At 33.5% G+C, this 19006-nt stretch overlaps 1 protein-coding gene across 2 annotated transcripts in view; it reads left to right on the top strand.

Moving 5' to 3' along the window:
• LOC135140877 (DAN domain family member 5-like) overlaps positions 1–14334 on the top strand; it is a 53221-nt gene extending 38887 nt beyond the window's left edge. For both annotated transcript variants that reach the window (XM_064071605.1, XM_064071606.1), the window contains exons 2-3: positions 1946–2407; positions 13112–14334. In XM_064071605.1, coding sequence (XP_063927675.1) covers positions 1946–2407; positions 13112–13408 — 759 coding nt within the window. In that variant the 3' untranslated portion in view covers positions 13409–14334. The remainder of the gene's footprint in view (positions 1–1945; positions 2408–13111) is intronic.
• The last annotated feature ends 4672 nt before the right edge of the window (positions 14335–19006 follow it).

Consider the following 19006-nt stretch of genomic DNA (forward strand, 5'->3'; position numbering starts at 1 on the left):
CGGGATTTCTCAAGGTTTCTATAATTCGGGAATTCTCAAAATTTCTTAAAATTTCTCAAGATTTTTCATAATTCATCAACAATTCTCAGGATTTCTCAAGATTTCTCAAAATTTATCAAGATTTATTAAAATTTCTCAGGGCTTCTCAAGATTTTTCAAGGTTTCGAAGTTCCTAGAGTTCGAGATTTCTCAAAATTTTTCTAGATTTTTCAATATGTCTCAAAATTTCTCAAGATTTATCAAGACTTCAAAATTACTCAAGGGTTTTCAAGATTTCCCAAAAATTTCTCGACGTTTTTCGAGTTTTATCAAGATTTTTCAAGATTTGTCATGATTTCTTAGGATATTTCAAATTTTCTCAAGATTTGTCATCATTCTCGAGACTGTCAGGATTTCTCAAATTTTCTCAACATTTCTCAGGATTTCTCTGGATTTGTCAAAATTTCTTAAAATTTCAGAAGATCCCTTATCATTTCTCAACAATTCTCAGGATTTCGTAAGATTTCTCAAGATTTCTTAGGATTTCTTAGGATTTTTCCGAGACTAGGATTTAAAAAATGCAAAACTTCGAACTTCACTCCGAATATTTCGAAAATATTGCTCCGCGACCCTAAACATGCTATATTTTTGAAATCTGCACGTCAAGATCTGAAATCCTGAATTTTTTGAGAATTTTTAGCCTACTTTTTCAAAAATGAAAGTTCACACTGTAAGTTACGACCATTTTCGAAATTTAACTAAATAGATTTTCTTGTAGATTTCGGGCCCCAGAAATCAGTTCCGACCTCATTTCTTCGTTAACTCAAGTCGTTTTTCCAAAATCGCTTATTGAAATAGCGAAATTTTTAGAAATTTCAAAAAATTCGAATTGCACACCGATTTAACATGCTATATTTTTGGAATCTGCGCGTCGAGATCTACATCCCTCAATTTTTTGAGAATTTTTAGTCGACTTTTTGAAAAATAAAAAATCGACAAACTGCAAAATTGAAGGAATTAAAATTGTAACATTAAAACTCAAAAAATTACAAATAAATAAAAAATCTAGAAACTGAAAAATCGAATTCTGCCACTTTTAATATAAAAAAAAATGTTTGGATATAAGATTCCCATTTTTCTTGCTCCAGGTTCATCACACCTACATAATTTTTTTGGAAAATTTCAGTAAATTGTGTAATATTGGCTTTTCGTTATTTGAAGAGATATCCCAGAAATCACTTATTATTCAAGATTTACATTTGATTCTCTATATTTTGTCGCCTTTTTTGTTCGAGTAAAATCATTTTTATATTTTTTTTTTTAGAAATAATTTCTCATTTTCCTCGATTATTAGAAAGATGGTCGGAAAAACGATTTTCAGTTCGTAATCTACGTTGGTTTTCTGTATAATTTTTGATGTAGTAGTACATTTTTCCGTTCGAATAGAACCAATTTTTATATTTTTTGAGAACACTTTTAGATATTAGTTTCTCATTTTTCTCCAATTTTTAGTAATTAGATTGTCTCATTTTGGCAAATGACGGTCTACTCTGAGAAAATAGGGTAAGATAAAACTTTACAGGAATTGCCAAAATCTTATCTTAGCAACTACTAGCCCCGCCCACCCACCCCTATTTTCTCAGAGGATATATCATTTGCCAAAATCAGTCTTATCTGAGCAAGTACTAGCCCCGCCCGCCCACCCACCCCTATTTTCTAAGAGAATATGTCATTTGCCGAAATAAGTCTTATCTTTTTTGTGTTACATTGTGACTAGGACCTCCTATATTGTTTTCACTCCATAGAAGTTATCACAAAAAAGTAAAATTCCTCAAAATCAATATTTATCATTTTTCAGCGAAGCACTATTTTTGGACTGTACTTCAGAGGCGAAGGAAGTTCTGTCAAAATAACTTTGGACCAATTTTTGTAGCTATCTAGTTTCATAGTTGCTTCTTCCTTCCAGATGCTGCTCCAGGCCCTCCCCCTGCTCCTCGTCGTCGCCGGGCTCTGCTCGTGCCTGCGCACCCCCCGCAGCGAGTCCATCCTCGACATCATCAACACCAAAGAAGTCGAGCGGCTGCTGGCCGAGAAGAAACAGAACGCCTCCCGCGAGGAGAAGCGCTACCTGCTCGAGAACGAGCTGGACGAGAACTATATCCCCCCGGAGCAGGAGTTCCAGATCCAGAAGCTCAAGCTTCTGGACGACGAGCAGATGGTCCCCCGGGTCGAGAATCCTCGCGTCGATATTAATCTTTTCCTGCGCCGGAATAACCACTCCGACCCGTACCGAGCCACCGAGCTGCTGCAGGACTTGCGGGGGTTCAACGGGCGGAAGCTGCTGAAGAGCAGCAAGAACGCGCTGTTCGTGACCAAGAAGGAGTATCTGCAGAGGGACTGGTGCAAGACCGAGCCGCTGATTCAGAAGGTGAGTGGGTGCTGGAGATACAGAAGGATTTTCGGTTTCGTTTTTTCGAAATTGCGCATTTAACTTACGGCAATTTTTAAATATTTATTTCGTGCAAACTAAAATTCAAAAATTTGTGCAAAAATGAAGCAACTTGAAATAAAAATCGAAAATTTCGATCAAAAACTAAAACTTCGGGAGGAAAAATTAAAAAGCATTAAATCTTGTCGAAAAAAAATTCAAAGTTATGTCAAAAAATTCAAACTGTACCATTATACAGACTATAAGAAGATTTGGCTTTTTTTTTGTCTCAATATCTCAACAGTTTCCAAAGGTTTTTTCAATAATTTATGTTTCATTTTGATAATCTTCGATTTTTATATAGATCCCAACTTAAACTTCGTTCCTCAGGTCTCGATCTTGAGACCAAAAACTGTAAAAATCTTCAATTAAACATCGTTAGAAAAAAATTAAAGAGCTGGGAAATCTGGTGAAAACAAAAATTCAAAACCATATTAAAAAAATTGTTCAACTTGAAATAAAAAATCGAAAATTTGAATTAAAACACGATGAACTAAATTCTGTTCATTTTTTTTCCAGATCTGAGAAATCTGGAGATATTAATAGTTAGATATATTTTTTTAATTGTTTTTTTTTCAAGATTTGATGGTTTCGTCTCAATATCTCTACAATTTTCAGAGGCAAAAATTCTTTCACTTGAAATAAAAATCGAAAATTCGGACAAAAAACTAAAATTTTAGAATAAATCCACAGATAATAAAAAAATCGGCATTAATTTGAACTACGGTGGGAAAAAAATCGGCATTAATTTGAACCACAGCGGATTGAATTTTTTTCAGTTTTTTCCGGTCATGATCTGAGGATATAATATATATAATTACTTTATTAAATTGTGGCTATTTTCAAGATCTGTTGTTTTTATTGTCTCAATATCTCTACAGTTTCCAGAGGTTTTCAATAATTTTTGTTTTATTTTTAATATCTTCGCTTTTATTAAGTTTCCAACCTGAATCTCGTTCCTCAGGTTTCGATTTTACTCTCCACGAGAAAATCTTGAGAAAAAAAACTGTCAAAATCTTGAATAAAACATCGTGAGGAAAAATTAAATAACTGGATCTCTCCTGAAAACAAAAATTCTAAGTGGTGTTCAAACATTATTCAACTTTTACTCAAAATCTGTGTATTTCTCGTAAAATCTTAATTTTTTGTCAAAGTTTTCGATTTTGATTACAAATTTCATAATTTTTAAGTTTCTTGTTGTCGAAATAAATCTACACATATTAATAAAAAAAAATAGAAAATGTGAGCCCCGCCCACCCACCCGATCTCAATTGTGATGATTTTTTTTATTCGTCGTGAAGCAAGAAGGCGAAGCTTAAGAGCAAAATTCTTATTTCTCTACAAGAAATGAAAAGCTTGATTTTGTTTTAAGTTTTTTGTTGTGAAAAGATGGCTATGTATATTAAGAAAAAAAAAGCAAAATATAAGCCCCACCCACCCGCCCTATCTCAATTCGTATGATTTTTTTTATTCGTCGTAAGTCGAATTGTAAAATCCTTATTTTTCTACGAGAAATTACCATGTGAAATATGTTCTTAAATAATCGTGTTACACAAAGAAAACTAGATGTGATAATTAAAAAGAAAACCAAAACAGAAGCCCCACCCATCCGTGTCGACCTAAATCGTGATGAATTTTTCATTCGTTGTCAGATCGAGGGGCGGAGCCTAATTGCAACATCCATATTTCTGTACAAAATTTGCGATTTTGAACGTGTTTTAAGTTTCTAAGAATAAAAAAAATCATCACAATTGAGATGGGGTAGGTGGGCGGGGTTTATATTTTGCCTTTTTTTGTTTTAATGTACATAATATTCTTTGAACAACACGATACTCAAAAACATGTTTTTAATTTCTCGTAAAAAATAAGTATTTTGCAGTTAAGCTCCGCCCCTTTGATTCACGACGAATAAAAAAAATCATCACAATTGAGACAGGGCGGGTGGGCGGGGCTTATATTTTGTCGTTTCTCTTAATATGTCTATGTAGTCGCTTTTTCAAAACAAAAAACTTAAAACATGTTTAAAATGGTAAATTTTTCTAAGTTGAAGAAAAATTTGGTCCGTCGTGATTCTATTTAAATCTTCTTATAGTCCGTGTATTTATCGCAAAGTTTTAATTTTTTAGCCGAATTTTCGCTTTTGATTACAATTTGAATAATTTTTTTGGCACAATTTTGAGTTTTTGTTTTACAAGATTTAAAGCTCTTTAATTTTCCCTCACGAGCTTTTATTTCGTTTTTGTTAAAAATTTTCGATTTTTATTTCAAGTTGAAGAACTTTTTGCCAAATTTTTGAATTTTAGTTATGACAAAATTTCGGCCTCATTAATTTTTCTCACGATATTTCGTCTAAGATTTACAGTTTTTCTGCTCAAGCTTTTTTAGTGGAGAGAAAAATTGAGACCTGAAGAACGACATTGCAATCTCAATTAGAACTCAAGACAGTCATGAAAAAATTAAAAAAAAATCTCTGAAAACTGTAGAGTTATTGAGAGGAAAACAATAAATCTTGGAGAAAAAACACAATTTAAAAAATATAAATATTAATATCTCCAGATATTTCAAGAATAGAAAAAATTGAAGAAAGTTTTAGTTCGTGGTGGTTCTGTTAATTACCAAATTTTTTATGATCTGTGTATTTCTCGTAAAATCTTAATTTTTCGTTCAAATTTTCGATTTTGATTACAAGTTTAATAATTTTTAAGTTTCTTGTTGTCAAAATAAATCTACACATATTAATAAAAAAAAAGGCAAAATGTGAGCCCCGCCCACCCACCCGATTTCAATTGTGATGAATTTTTTTATTCGTCGTGAGCCAAGAAGGCGGAGCTTATCAACAAAATCGTTATTTCTCTACGAAAACTGAAAAACATGATTTTGAATATCGTATTATTGGAAAATCCATATTTGTCTACAAGAATTTACCATTTTAAACATGATTTAAGTTTCTGGTTCTGAGAAAACGACTATATGCATTAAGAAAAAAGGCAAAATTTAAGCCCCGCCCACCCACCCTGTCTCAATTCTGATGATTTTTTTTTATTCGTCGTAAGCCGAATTGTAAAATCTTTATTTTTCTACGAGAAATTACCATGTGAAATATGTTCTTAAGTAATCGTGTTACACAAAGAAAGCTAAATGTAATAATTAAAAAAAAAAACAAAAGAGAAGCCCCACCCATCGGTCTCGATCTCAATCGTGCTGAATTTTTCATTCGTTGTCAGATCGAGGGGCGGAGCCTAATTGGAAAATACATATTTCTTTTCGTAAATTTACGCTTTTAAACGTGTTTTGAGTTTCTAAGAATAAAAAAAGTCATCACAGTTGAGATGGGGTGGGTGGGCGGGGTTTATATTTTGCCTTTTTTTTCTTAATATACACAGTATTCTTTGAACAACACGATATTCAAAAACATGTTTTTAATTTCTTGTAAAAAATAAGTATTTTGCAGTTAAGCTCCACCCCCTTGATTCACGACGAATAAAAAAATCATCACAATTGAGATAGGGTGGGCGGGCGGGGCTTATATTTTGTCGTTTCTCTTAATATGTCTATGTAGTCGCCTTTTCAGAACAAGAAACTTAAAACATGTTTAAAATGGTAAATACTTCTAAATTGAAGAAAAATTTGGTCCGTCGTGGTTCTATTTAAATCTTCTTATAGTCCGTGTATTTATCGTAAAGTTTTAATTTTTGGCCAAATTTTCGCTTTTGATTACAATTTGAATAATTTTTTTGGCACAATTTTGAGTTTTTGTTTTTACGAGATTTAAAGCTCTGTAATTTTCCCACACGAAGTTTTAGTTTTTAGTCGAAATTTTCGATTTTAATTTCAAGTTGAAGAATTTTTTGTCAAATTTTGAATTTTAGCTTTCACGAAATTTCGGCCCCATTAATTTTTCTCACGAAGTTTCATCGAAGATTTACAGTTTTTCTTCTCAAGCTTTTTTCGTAGAGAGAAAAATCGAGATCTGAAGAACGAACTTGTGATCTGAATTAAATCTGAAGAAAGTCGCGAAAAAATAAAAATTAGTGAAAAAAATCTCCGAAAACTGTACAGTTATTGAAAGAAAAATAAGAAATCTTGAAAAACAACACAATTTAAAAAAAATTAATATCAATATCTCCAGATTTTGCAAGACTGAAAAAAATTTAAGAAAAATTTAGTCCATGGAAGTTCTGTTACCAAATTTTTGCATGATCTATGCATTTATCGTAAAATATTATTTTTTTGTCCAAATTTTCGATTTTGATTACAAGTTTAATAATTTTTAAGTTTCTTGTTGTCGATATAAATCTACACATATTAATAAAAAAAGGCAAAATGTGAGCCCCGCCCACCCACCCGACCTCATTTGTGACGCATTTTTTTATTCGTCGTGAAGCAAGGGGGCGGAGCTTAACTGCAAAATCCTTATTTCTCTACGAGAAATGAAAAGATGATTTTGAGTATCGTGTTGTTCAAAGAATACTATGTATATTAAGAAAAAAAATAAACCCAAAGATTAGGCCCCACCCACACCCGCGCTGGTCTTAATTCTCAATTCTGATGAATTTTTCATTTGTTGTCAAATCGAGGGGCGGGGTTTATTGCAAAATCCATATTTGTGTACAAGAATTTACCATTTTAAACATGTTTTAAGTTTCTTATTCTGAAAAGACGACTATATATATTAAGAAAAAAGCCAAAATTTAAGCCCCGCCCACCCACCCTGTCTCAATTCTGATGATTTTTTTATTCGTCGTAAGTCGAATTGTAAAATCCTTATTTTTCTACGAGAAATTACCATGTGAAATATGTTCTTAAATAATCGTCTTACACAAATAGAACTTAAATAATTCAAAAAGAAAACTAAAACAGAAGCCACATCCATCCGTCTCCATCTCAATCGTACTGAATTTTTCATTCGTTGTCAGATCGAGGGGCGGAGCCTAATTGCAAAATCCCTATTTCTTTACGAAAATTCAGGATTTTAAACGTGTTTAAAGTTTCTAAGAATAAAAAAAATCATCACAATTGAGATGGGGTGGGTGGGCGGGGTTTATATTTTGCCTTTTTTTCTTAATGTGCATAGTATTCTTTGAACAACACGATACTCAAAAACATGTTTTTAATTTCTCGTAAAAATAAGTATTTTGCATTTAAGCTCCGCCCTCTTGATTCATGACGAATAAAAAAAATCATCACAATTGAGACAGGGCGGGTGGGCGGGGCTTATATTTTGTCGTTTTTCTTAATATGTATATGTAGTCGCCTTTTCAGAACAAGAAACTTAAAATATGTTTAAAACGGTAAATTCTTCCAAGTTGAAGAAAAATTTGGTCCGTCGTGGTTCTATTTAAATCTTCTTATAGTCCGTGTATTTATCGCAAAGTTTTAATTTTTTGGCCAAATTTTCGCTTTTGATTACAATTTGAATAATTTTTTTTGGCACAATTTTGAGATTTTGTTTTTACGAGATTTAAATCTCTTTAATATTCCCTCACGAAGTTTTATTTAGTTTTTGGTCGAAATTTTCGATTTTTATTTCAAGTTGAAGAACTTTTTGCCAAATTTTTGAATTTTAGTTATGACAAAATTTCGGCCTCATTAATTTTTCTCACGATGTTTCGTTGAAGACTTACAGTTTTTCTTCTCAAGCTTTTTTCGTGTAGAGAAAAATCGGGACCTGAAGAACGAAATTGGAATCTCAATTAGAACTGAAGACCGTCATGAAAAAATTAAAAAAAAATCTGTGAAAACTGTAGAGTTATTGAGAGAAAAACAACAAATCTTGGAGAAAGAACACAATTTAAAAGATATAAATATTAATATCTCCAGATATTTCAAGAATAGAAAAAATTGAAGAAAATTTTAGTTCGTGGTGGTTCTGTTAATTACCAAATTCTTTATGATCTGTGTACTTCTCGTAAAATCTTAATTTTTCGTCCAAATTTTCGATTTTGATTACAAATTTAATAATCTTTATGTTTCTTGTTGTCGAAATAAATCTACACATATTAATAAAAAAAAGGCAAAATGTGAGCCCCGCCCACCCACCCGATCTCAATTGTGATGATTTTTTTTATTCGTCGTGAGCCAAGAAGGCGGAGCTTAACTGCAAAATCCATATTTGTCTACAAGAATTTACCATTTTTAACATGTTTTAATTTTCTTGTTCTGAAAAGACGACTATATATATCAAGAAAAAAGGCAAAATTTAAGCCCCGCCCACCCGCCCTATCTAAATTGTGACGATTTTTTTTTAATTGTCGAGAGTCAAATGAGCAGAATTTAATTGCAAAGTCCTTAGTATTTCTTTGCAAGAAATTACCATGTAAGACATGTGTTATTCAAAGAATACTATGTAAATATATAAAGAAAAAATTAAAACCAAAGATCAAGCCCCACCCATACCTGCCCTAATCTAAATAGTAATATTTAGTAGTAATTCATTCGTTGTCAAAATCGAGGGGCGGAGTCTAATTGCAAAATCCATAGTTCTTTACAAACATTTACGATTTTAAACGTGTTTGAAGTTTCTAAATATACAAAAATCATCACAATCGAGATGGGGTGGGTGGGCGGGGTTTATGTTTTGCCTTTTTTTCTCTTAATGTACATAGTATTCTTTAAACAACACAATACTCAAAAACATGTTTTTAATTTCTTGTAAAAAAATAAGTATTTTGCAGCCAAGCTCCGCCCTCTTGATTCACGACGAATAAAAAAAATCATCACAATTGAGATAGGGCGGGTGGGCGGGGCTTATATTTTGTCGTTTCTCTTAATACGTCTATGTAGTCGCCTTTTCAGAACAAGAAACTTAAAACATGTTTAAAATGGTAAATTCTTCCAAGTTGAAGAAAAATTTGGTCCGTCGTGGTTCCTATTTAAATCTTCTTATAGTCCGTGTATTTATCGCAAAGTTTTAATTTTTTGGCCAAATTTTCGCTTTTGATTACAATTTGAATAATTTTTTTTAGCACAATTTTGAGATTTTGTTTTTACGAGATTTAAAGCTCTTTAATTTTTCCTCACGAAGTTTTAGTTTTTGGTCGAAATTTTCGATTTTCATTTCAAGTTGAAGAACTTTTTGTCAAATTTTGAATTTTAGTTTTCATGAAATTTCGGCCTCATTAATTTTTCTCACGATGTCTCGGCTAAGATTTACAGTTTTTCTTCTCAAACTTTTTTCGTGGAGAGAAAAGTTGAGACCTGAAGAACGAAATTGGACTCTCAATTAAAAGTGAAGACCGTCATGAAAAAATAAAAAAAAATTTGAAAACTGTAGAGTTATTGAGAGAAAAAGAACAAATCTTGGAGAAAAAACACAATTTAAAAAATATAAATATTAATATCTCTAGATATTTCAAGAATAGAAAAAATTGAAGAAAATCTTAGTTCGTGGTGGTTCTGTTAATTACCAAATGTTTTATTATGTGTATTTCTCGTAAAATCTTAATTTCTCGTCCAAATTTTCGACTTTAATTACAAGTTGAATAATTTTTTGACATAATTTTGGATTTTTGTTGTCATGAGATTTAATGCTTTTTCATTTTTCCTCACGAAGTTTTAGTTTTTGGTTGAAATTTTCGATTTTTATTTCAACTTGAAGAATTTTTTGCCAAATTTTAGAATTTTAGTTTTCACAAAATTTCGGCCTCATTAGTTTTTCTCACGAAGTTTCATCGAAGATTTACAATTTTTCTTCTCAAGCTTTTTTCGTGGAGAGAAAAATTAAGACCTGAAGAACGAAATTGGAATCTCAATTAAAACTGAAAACCATCATGAAAAAATTTTTAAAAAATCTCTGAAAACTGTAGAGTTATTGAGAGTAAAACAACAAATCTTGGAGAAAAAAAAAACACAATTTAAAAAATATAAATATTAATGTCTGCAGATATTTCAAGAATAGAAAAAATTGAAGAAAATCTTAGTTCGTGGTGGTTCTGTTAATTACCAAATGTTTTATTATGTGTATTTCTCGTAAAATCTTAATTTCTCGTCCAAATTTTCGACTTTAATTACAAGTTGAATAATTTTTTGACATAATTTTGGATTTTTGTTGTCATGAGATTTAATGCTTTTTCATTTTTCCTTACGAAGTTTTAGTTTTTGGTTGAAATTTTCGATTTTTATTTCAACTTGAAGAATTTTTTGCCAAATTTTAGAATTTTAGTTTTCACAAAATTTCGGCCTCATTAGTTTTTCTCACGAAGTTTCATCGAAGATTTACAATTTTTCTTCTCAAGCTTTTTTCGTGGAGAGAAAAATTAAGACCTGAAGAACGAAATTGGAATCTCAATTAAAACTGAAAACCATCATGAAAAAATTTTTAAAAAATCTCTGAAAACTGTAGAGTTATTGAGAGTAAAACAACAAATCTTGGAGAAAAAACACAATTTAAAAAATATAAATATTAATGTCTCCAGATATTTCAAGAATAGAAAAAATTGAAGAAAATTTTAGTCCATGGTGGTTTTGTTAATTATCAAATTTTTTATGATCTGTATATTTCTCGTAAAATCTTAATTTTTCGTCCAAATTTTCGATTTTGATTACAAGTTTAATAATTTTTAAGTTTCTTGTTCTCGAAATAAATCTACACATATTAATAAAAAAAAAGGCAAAATTTAAGGCCCGCCCACCCACCCTGTCTCAATTCTGATGATTTTTTTTATTCGTCGTAAGTCGAATTGTAAAATCCTTATTTTTCTACGAGAAATTACCATGTGAAATATGTTCTTAAATAATCGTGTTACACAAATAAAACTTAAATAATTAAAAAAGAAAACTAAAACAGAAACCACACCCATCCGTCCCCATCTCAATCGTACTGAATTTTTCATTCGTTGTCAGATCGAGGGGCGGAGCCTAATTGCAAAATCCATATTTCTTTAAAAAAAATTACGGTTTTAAACGTATTTCAAGTTTCTAAAAATAAAAAAGATCATCATAATTGAGATGGGGTGGGTGGGCCGGGTTTATATTTTGCTTTTTTTTTTCTTAATGTACATAGTATTCTTTGAACAACACGAGACTCAAAAAATGTTTTTAATTTCTCGTGAAAAATAAGCATTTTGCAGTTAAGCTCCGCCCTCTTGATTCACGACGAATAAAAAAAATCATCAGAATTGAGACAGGGTGGGTGGGCGGGGCTTATATTTTGTCGTTTTTCTTAATATGTATATGTAGTCGTCTTTTCAGAAAAAAGGCAAATTTAAGGCCCGCCCACCCACCCTGTTTCAATTCTGATGATTTTTTTTATTCGTCGTAAGTCGAATTGTAAAATCTTTATTTTTCTACGAGAAATTACCGTGTGAAATATGTTCTTAAATAATCGTCTTACACAAATAAAACTTAAATAATTAAAAAAGAAAACTAAAACAGAAGCCACACCCATCCGTCTCCATCTCAATCGTACTGAATCTTTCATTCGTTGTCAGATCGAGGGGCGGAGCCTAATTGCAAAATCCATAGTTCTTTAAAAAAATTTACGGTTTTAAACGTATTTCAAGTTTCTAAAAATAAAAAAGATCATCACAATTGAGATGGGGTGGGTGGGCGGGGTTTATATTTTGCTTTTTTTTTTCTTAATGTACATAGTATTCTTTGAACAACACGAGACTCAAAAACATGTTTTTAATTTCTCGTGAAAAATAAGCATTTTGCAATTAAGCTCCGCCCTCTTGATTCACGACGAATAAAAAAAATCATCAGAATTGAGACAGGGTGGGTGGGCGGGGCTTATATTTTGTCGTTTTTCTTAATATGTATATGTAGTCGTCTTTTCAGAAAAAAGGCAAATTTAAGGCCCGCCCACCCACCCTGTTTCAATTCTGATGATTTTTTTTATTCGTCGTAAGTCGAATTGTAAAATCTTTATTTTTCTACGAGAAATTACCGTGTGAAATATGTTCTTATATAATCGTGTTACACAAATAAAACTTGAATAATTAAAAAAGAAAACTAAAGTTTCTAGAAATAAAAAAATCATCACAATTGAGATGGGGTGGGTGGGCGGGGTTTTATATTTTGCCTTTTTTTCTTATTGTACATAGTATTCTTTGAACACGAGACTCAAAAACATGTTTTTAAATTCTTGTAAAGTAATAAGTATTTTGCAGTTAAGCTCCGCCCCCTTGACTCACGACGAATAGAAAAAATCATCACAATTGAGACAGGGCGGGTGGGCGGGCTTACATTTTGCCTTTTTGTTTCAATATGTGTAGACTTCTTTTCACAACATGAAACTTAAAACATGTTTAAAATGGAAAATTTGTAAAAGGAAATATCAATTTTGCAATTAGGCTCCGCCCCATAGTTGTAAAATCTATATTTCCTTGCAAAAATGACCATTTTAACCGTGTTCTAAGTTTCTTGTTGTGAAAAGATGACTACACGTATTAAGAAAAAAAAAGGTGGAAATCTGGTGAAAACAAAAATTCAAAACAGTGTCAAAAAATTGTTCAACTTGAAATCAAAATAGAAAATTTTGACAAAAAATTAAAACTTTGTGAACATAAGACAAATTGGCTTTAAAAACTTTTTGACTAATTTTGATTTTATTTTGACGAACTTCATTTTTTCGACCATTTTTGACCACCTTGAAAAATTACGATAATCATTATTATTATTGTTGTTATTATTGTTATTATCAAGGTGAAGGAGGAGGGCTGCCTCACTCGGACCGTCATCAACCGCTTCTGCTACGGCCAGTGCAACTCCTTCTACATCCCCAAGAACCCCAAGCGCCGGCACCGGCACCTGCCCGCCAGCGAGGAGACCGAGGACGAGGACCAGAACGGGCCCGCCTTCAAGGCGTGCGCCTTCTGCCGGCCCAGCAAGTTCACCTGGGTGACCATCACCCTGAAGTGCCCGTCCATGGTGCCGCCCCTGCGCAAGAAGCGCGTCCAGCGGATCAAGCAATGCAAGTGCATCGCGGCGAACGTAAACTGACGCCGCCGAGCCGAATCCAGCCTCTAGGAGTTTAAGAGTGTTCGCCGCGCAGTTTTTGCCGCTGAAGTGGTTCTCACACGGTCAATTAGCCGAACTGGTTTGCCGTACTCTCGCAATTAGCTCGGGCGTCGATTTTCTCGGCGGACGAGGAAACGCGACGTTCTGCCGGAGGATTGTGATAAGGATGAGAATGAAACGTAGACGTCGTAGGCGACGAGTGCTAATAAACGTTCCCAACTACATTAATAAGTGTACAAACATTAAACGGCGCCACAAACCTACATGCTGAGTGGGTACTGATCATTAAAGTTGTGTTGATTTCTATTTATACTTTTGTTATTAAACGGCCTACATGGCCCCAAAATCGGACTTTTTCGGACGGGTGGAAAAAGGCCGGCTGGGGCGTAGGAGGCGCTTTCTAAACGCCGACTTCGCGGCTCGGGTTAATGCTTTTGGCAGGTGCCGGACGGTAATGAGAGGTGAAAAATCGCTCTGACGTCTTTTGTCGGAGGGAATTTTGCTGAAATTTGTGTAACCGTTTCAATTCGTTTTTTGCTTGCCTTGGACGTCGCCGTCTTCAGCAGGAGTCTAGAGTAGTACAAGATAAGACCGACTAAAACATAACGTGACTAACTTCAGCTGTTCAAGTTCCTACTATTTTTAGTGCTGTAGTCGATAAGGGAATTAGTCGTTAGTTCGTAATGAGTAAATTATTCTTATTTATACCCATAACACAGTTTCCATTGGTCCCTCGACCATGTTTATCCGAGAGGATCCATGTACGCGATCCCACCTAATCGCTTTAAAGGCTATGAAGATTTGTAAGTCTGAATATAAAGATAATTGTTAGTATTAACATTTAACAGTGTTATTTTATTGTTACACGTAGTTCTTTCTATCGTATTGAATAAAAATAAACACAGTGATCGGAATGTTTTATTTATTCGCGGCGCCAGCTGGTGCGTCGACACTTGGAGTGGAAGTGCAGAAGGCTGCTGAGTTGAGTCTGCTTCCTGGAGATTTCGTCAAAGGAACTTGACCTTAATTTACAACAGTTAAGTTTTTCGAAATTCTTCAGAAAAGAAATTAAGTTCCTTCAATTTTGTTAGCCAATAGTCCTGTTTTCCTTTTTAAGATATGAGAACTTTTTTCTTCCAAAGTGCAGATTTCAAAATATTTGACGGTTTCGCACCTGAAATTGAAAAAATGAAGATGGCGAAGAAAAAGTTCGAAAACTGACTAACACAAGTCCAAAATTTAAATTTAGTTATTTCAGAAAAAAGAGGAAAATTTTGGCAAGAAACAAAAGTCGAAGTTTTAATAAAAAGCTTTTGTGGGCGTCACATATTTTTGACATTTTTTCCTATGTTTACACTTGATTTCAAAACACTTCAGGTTTTACTCAAGGTGAAAAAATACAGAAAAATCAAACTGGCTACAGTTTGCGTCGAATTCCTTTAAATTTCGAATTTTGAAAATTTTTATATATTTCTTATGAAATGCCAGAATTTTGGCAAGAATAGTCAAGATTTTGCGAACAGAAGTCAAAATTTTAATAAAAAGTTTTTGTCGTTATCACAAATTTTGTCTTTGAAAATGATATCTCAAAACATTTACTTTTTTCGTACAAAACTGTCGAGAATTTCAGAAAAAGGGAAAATTTTGGCAGGAGCAGTCAAGAATCTACGAACACAAATCAAAATTTTAATACAAAGTTTTTTCGCGATCACAAATTTTGACTTTTTTCCATGTTCACATTTGATTTCAGTAGTATCAAGGTGAACAATGAAGATGTTGAGGAAAAAGTTCCAGAATTGAAAAATACTTCATTCCAAATTTTAAACCTTGAAACGTGTGAAAAGAAGAATTAAAACGTAGCACTTACACAGAAAAATTAAATTTGCTGTAGCTTATGACGAAAGAATTTTGAAAATTTTGATTATTTCAGGAAGTGCCAACTAGATTTCAATACATTTATCCTTTTCCTACAAAAATTACAAAAATTTTACTTTACATAATATCGAGGTCTTAAGTTCCAGATAGAAATAATATTTTGGAGAAAAGAAAAAAGTCTAAAAAAAATTTTTTTTTTTGTAAAGTGCCAGCTAGATTTCAAAACGTTTACGCTTTTCTTACAAAATTATCGAGACCTCCAGAAAAAGGGATAATTTTGACCTAATCTGACCTGACCTGATCCCACTTGAGGTGATCTGACCTTCAGATAAAGAGAAAATCTTTCAAAATCTTGACCTGATCGTCAGAAAAAGGAAAATCTTGGTAAATCTTGACTTGATCTGACCTGAGCTGATTCCATTTCGGCTGACCTGTCCTTCAGAAAAAAGAAAATCTCGGCAATTCTTGACCTGTTCTGACCTGACCTAACTTTCAGAAAAAAACGGAAAAACCTGACAAATCTTCATCTGATCTGACCTGACCTGAACCCACTTGAGCTGACCTGATCATCAGAAAAAGGGAAAATTTTGGCAAATCTTGACTTGATCTTCAGAAAAAAAATCTTGGCAAATCTTGACTTGATCTGACTTGACCTGACCTTCAGAAAAAGGGAAAATCCTGGCAAATCTTAACCTGATCTGACTTATTCTTCAGAAAAAGGAAAATCTTGGCAAATTTTGTCTTGGTTTGATTTGACTTGATCCCACTTGATCTGATCTGACCTTCAGAAAAAGGGAAAATCTTTAAAAATCCTGACCTAATCTACAGCAAAAGGGAAAATGCTGGCAAATTTTGTCTTGGTTTGATTTGACCTGATCCCACTTAAGCGGATCTGACCTTCAGAAAAAGGGAAAATCTTTGAAAATCTTGACCTGATCTTCAGAAAAGGAAAATCTTGGCAAATCTTGACTTGATCTGACCTGACTTCAGAAAAAGGGAAAATCTTTGAAAATCTGGACCTGATCTTCAGCAAGAAGGAAAATCTTGGCAATTCTTGACCTGCTCTGACCTGAACTTACCTTCAGAAAAAAAGACAAAAACTTGGTAAATCTTCACCTAATCTGACTTGAGTTGATCCCACTTGAGGTTTTTTTTTCACAAAAAGGAAAAATCTTTGAAAATATTGACCTAATTTTCAGGAAATGCGAAAATCTTGGCAAATCTTGACTTGATCTTCAAAAAAAAATCGTGGCAAATCTTAACCTGATCTGACCTCATCTTCAGAAAAAGTAAAACCTTGGTAAATCTTGATCTGATCTGATCAGATATGACCTGACCAAAACTTCAAAAAAGGGAAAACCTTAGCAAATCTCGATCTGAACCAACCTGAGCTGACCTCATCTTCAGAAAAAAGGAAAATCCTAGCAAATTTTGACTTGGTTTGTTCCGACCTGATCCCACTTGAGCTGATCTCACCTTCAGAAAAGGCTAAAATCTTTGCAAGTCTTGATCTGATCTGCAGAAAAGGAAAATCTTGCCAATCTTGACTTCATCTAATCTTCAGAAAAAGGGAGAATCTTTGAAAATCTTAACCTAATCTTCAGCTAAAGAGAAAATCTTGGCAAATCTGGACTTGATCTTCAGAAAAGGAAAATCTTGGCAAACCTTCACTTGATTTACATGACCTGACGTCCAGAAAAAAGGAAAACCTTTAAAAATCTTGACCTGATGATCAGAAAATGGAAAATCTTGGTAAATCTTGACTTGATCTGACCTGACCAGATCTCACTTCCTCTGACCTGTCCTTCGGAAAAAAGGAAAATCTTTACAAATCCTGAATTGATCTTCAGAAAAACAAAATCTTGGCAAATCTTGACTTGATCTGACCTGATCTAACCTTCAGAAAAAGGGAAAATCTTGTCAAATCTTGACCTGATCTGCAGAAAAAAATCTTGGCAAAACTTGACTTGGTCTGACCTGACCTGATCTTGCAAATCTTGACCTGATCTGCAGAAAAGGAAATTCTTAGCAAATCTTGACTTGATCTGAGCTGAGTTGACCTTCTAAAACGGGAAAAACTTGGCAATTCGTAACCTGACCTTACTTGCCCAGATCCCATTTGAAATGAACTAACCTCCATAAAAAGGGAAAATCTTTGAAAATCTTGAAATAATCTTCAGAAAAAGGGCAAATCTTGGCAAATCTTGACTTGATCTTCAGAAAAAAAATCTTGGCAAATCTTGACTTGATCTGACTTGACCTGACCTTCAGAAAAAGGGAAAATCCTGGCAAATCTTAACCTGATCTCTGACTTAATCTTCAGAAAAAGGAAAATCTTGGCAAATTTTGTCTTGGTTTGATTTGACCTGATCCCACTTGATCTGATCTGACCTTCAGGAAAAGGGAAAATCTGTTCAAATCTTGACCTGATCTACAGAAAAAAATCTTGGCAAAACTTGACTTGCTCTGACCTGACCTGACCTTCAGAAAAAAGGAAAACCTTTAAAATCTTGACCTGATGGTCAGAAAATGGCAAATCTTGGTAAATCTTGACCTGATCTGACCCGACCAGATCTCACTTCCGCTGACCTGTCCTTCAGAAAAAGAAACCCTTGGCAAACCTTGACATGGTCTGACCTGACTTGACTTTCAAAAAAAGGGAAAAACTTTACAAACCTTGATGTGATATGACATGACCTGATCCCACTTGAGGTGACCTAACCTCCAGGATAAGGGGAAATCTGTGTATATCTTGACCAAATCTTCAGAAAAAAAAGGGAAAATTTTGGCAAATCTTAACCTGATCTAACCTGATCTTCAGAAAAAGGGAAAACCCTGGCAAATTTTGACTTCGTTTGATCTGACCTGATCCCACTTGAGCTGATCTCACCTTCAGAAAAAAGGGAAATCTTTGCAAATCTTGGCCTGATCTAACCTGATCTGATCCCACTTGAGCTAACCAAACCTTCAGAAAAAGGGAAAATCCTCGAAAAACTTGACATATTTTTCAGAAAAATGCAAAATCTTGTCAAATCTTGATCTGATCTTCAGAAAAAGAAAACCTTGGAAAATCTTGACTTGATCTGACCTGATCTGATCTTCAGAAAAAAGGAAAGTCTTGGCAAATCCTGATTTGATCTGACCTGACCGGATCTTCAAAAAAAAGGGAAAAACTTGGAAAATCTTGACCTGATCTGACCTGACCTGATCCCACATGAGCTGACCTAACCTCTAGAAAAAGGAAAAATCTGTGAAAATCTTGACCTAATCTTCAGAAAAAGGGACTTGATCTGACTTGATCTGACCTTCATAAAAAGGAAAAATACTGGAAAATCTTAATCTCATCTGACCTGATCTTCAGAAAAAGGAAAATCTTGGCAAATCTTGACTTGATCTGACCTGACCTGATTTTCGGAAAAATTGACAAATCTTGACCTGATCTGATTTAACCTAATCCCACTTGTCCTGATCTGACCTTCAAAAAAATCGGAAATCCTGGCAAATCTTAACCTGATCTGATCTAATCCTCAGAAGAAGGGAAAATCCAGGCAAATCTTCATCTGATCTTACCTGACTTAATCCCACTGGAGTTGACCTGACCTTCAGAAAAAGGGAAAAATCTTTGAAAATCTTGACCTAATCTGACATGATCTTCAGATAAAGGAAAATCTTAGCGAATTTTGACCAGATCTGATCTGAACTGAG

Source organism: Zophobas morio, unplaced genomic scaffold (genome assembly GCF_036711695.1).
Source record: "Zophobas morio isolate AGI-343-1 ecotype UQ-CSIRO unplaced genomic scaffold, CSIRO_AGI_Zmor_V1 ptg000041l, whole genome shotgun sequence".
Lineage (NCBI taxonomy): Eukaryota > Metazoa > Arthropoda > Insecta > Coleoptera > Tenebrionidae > Zophobas > Zophobas morio.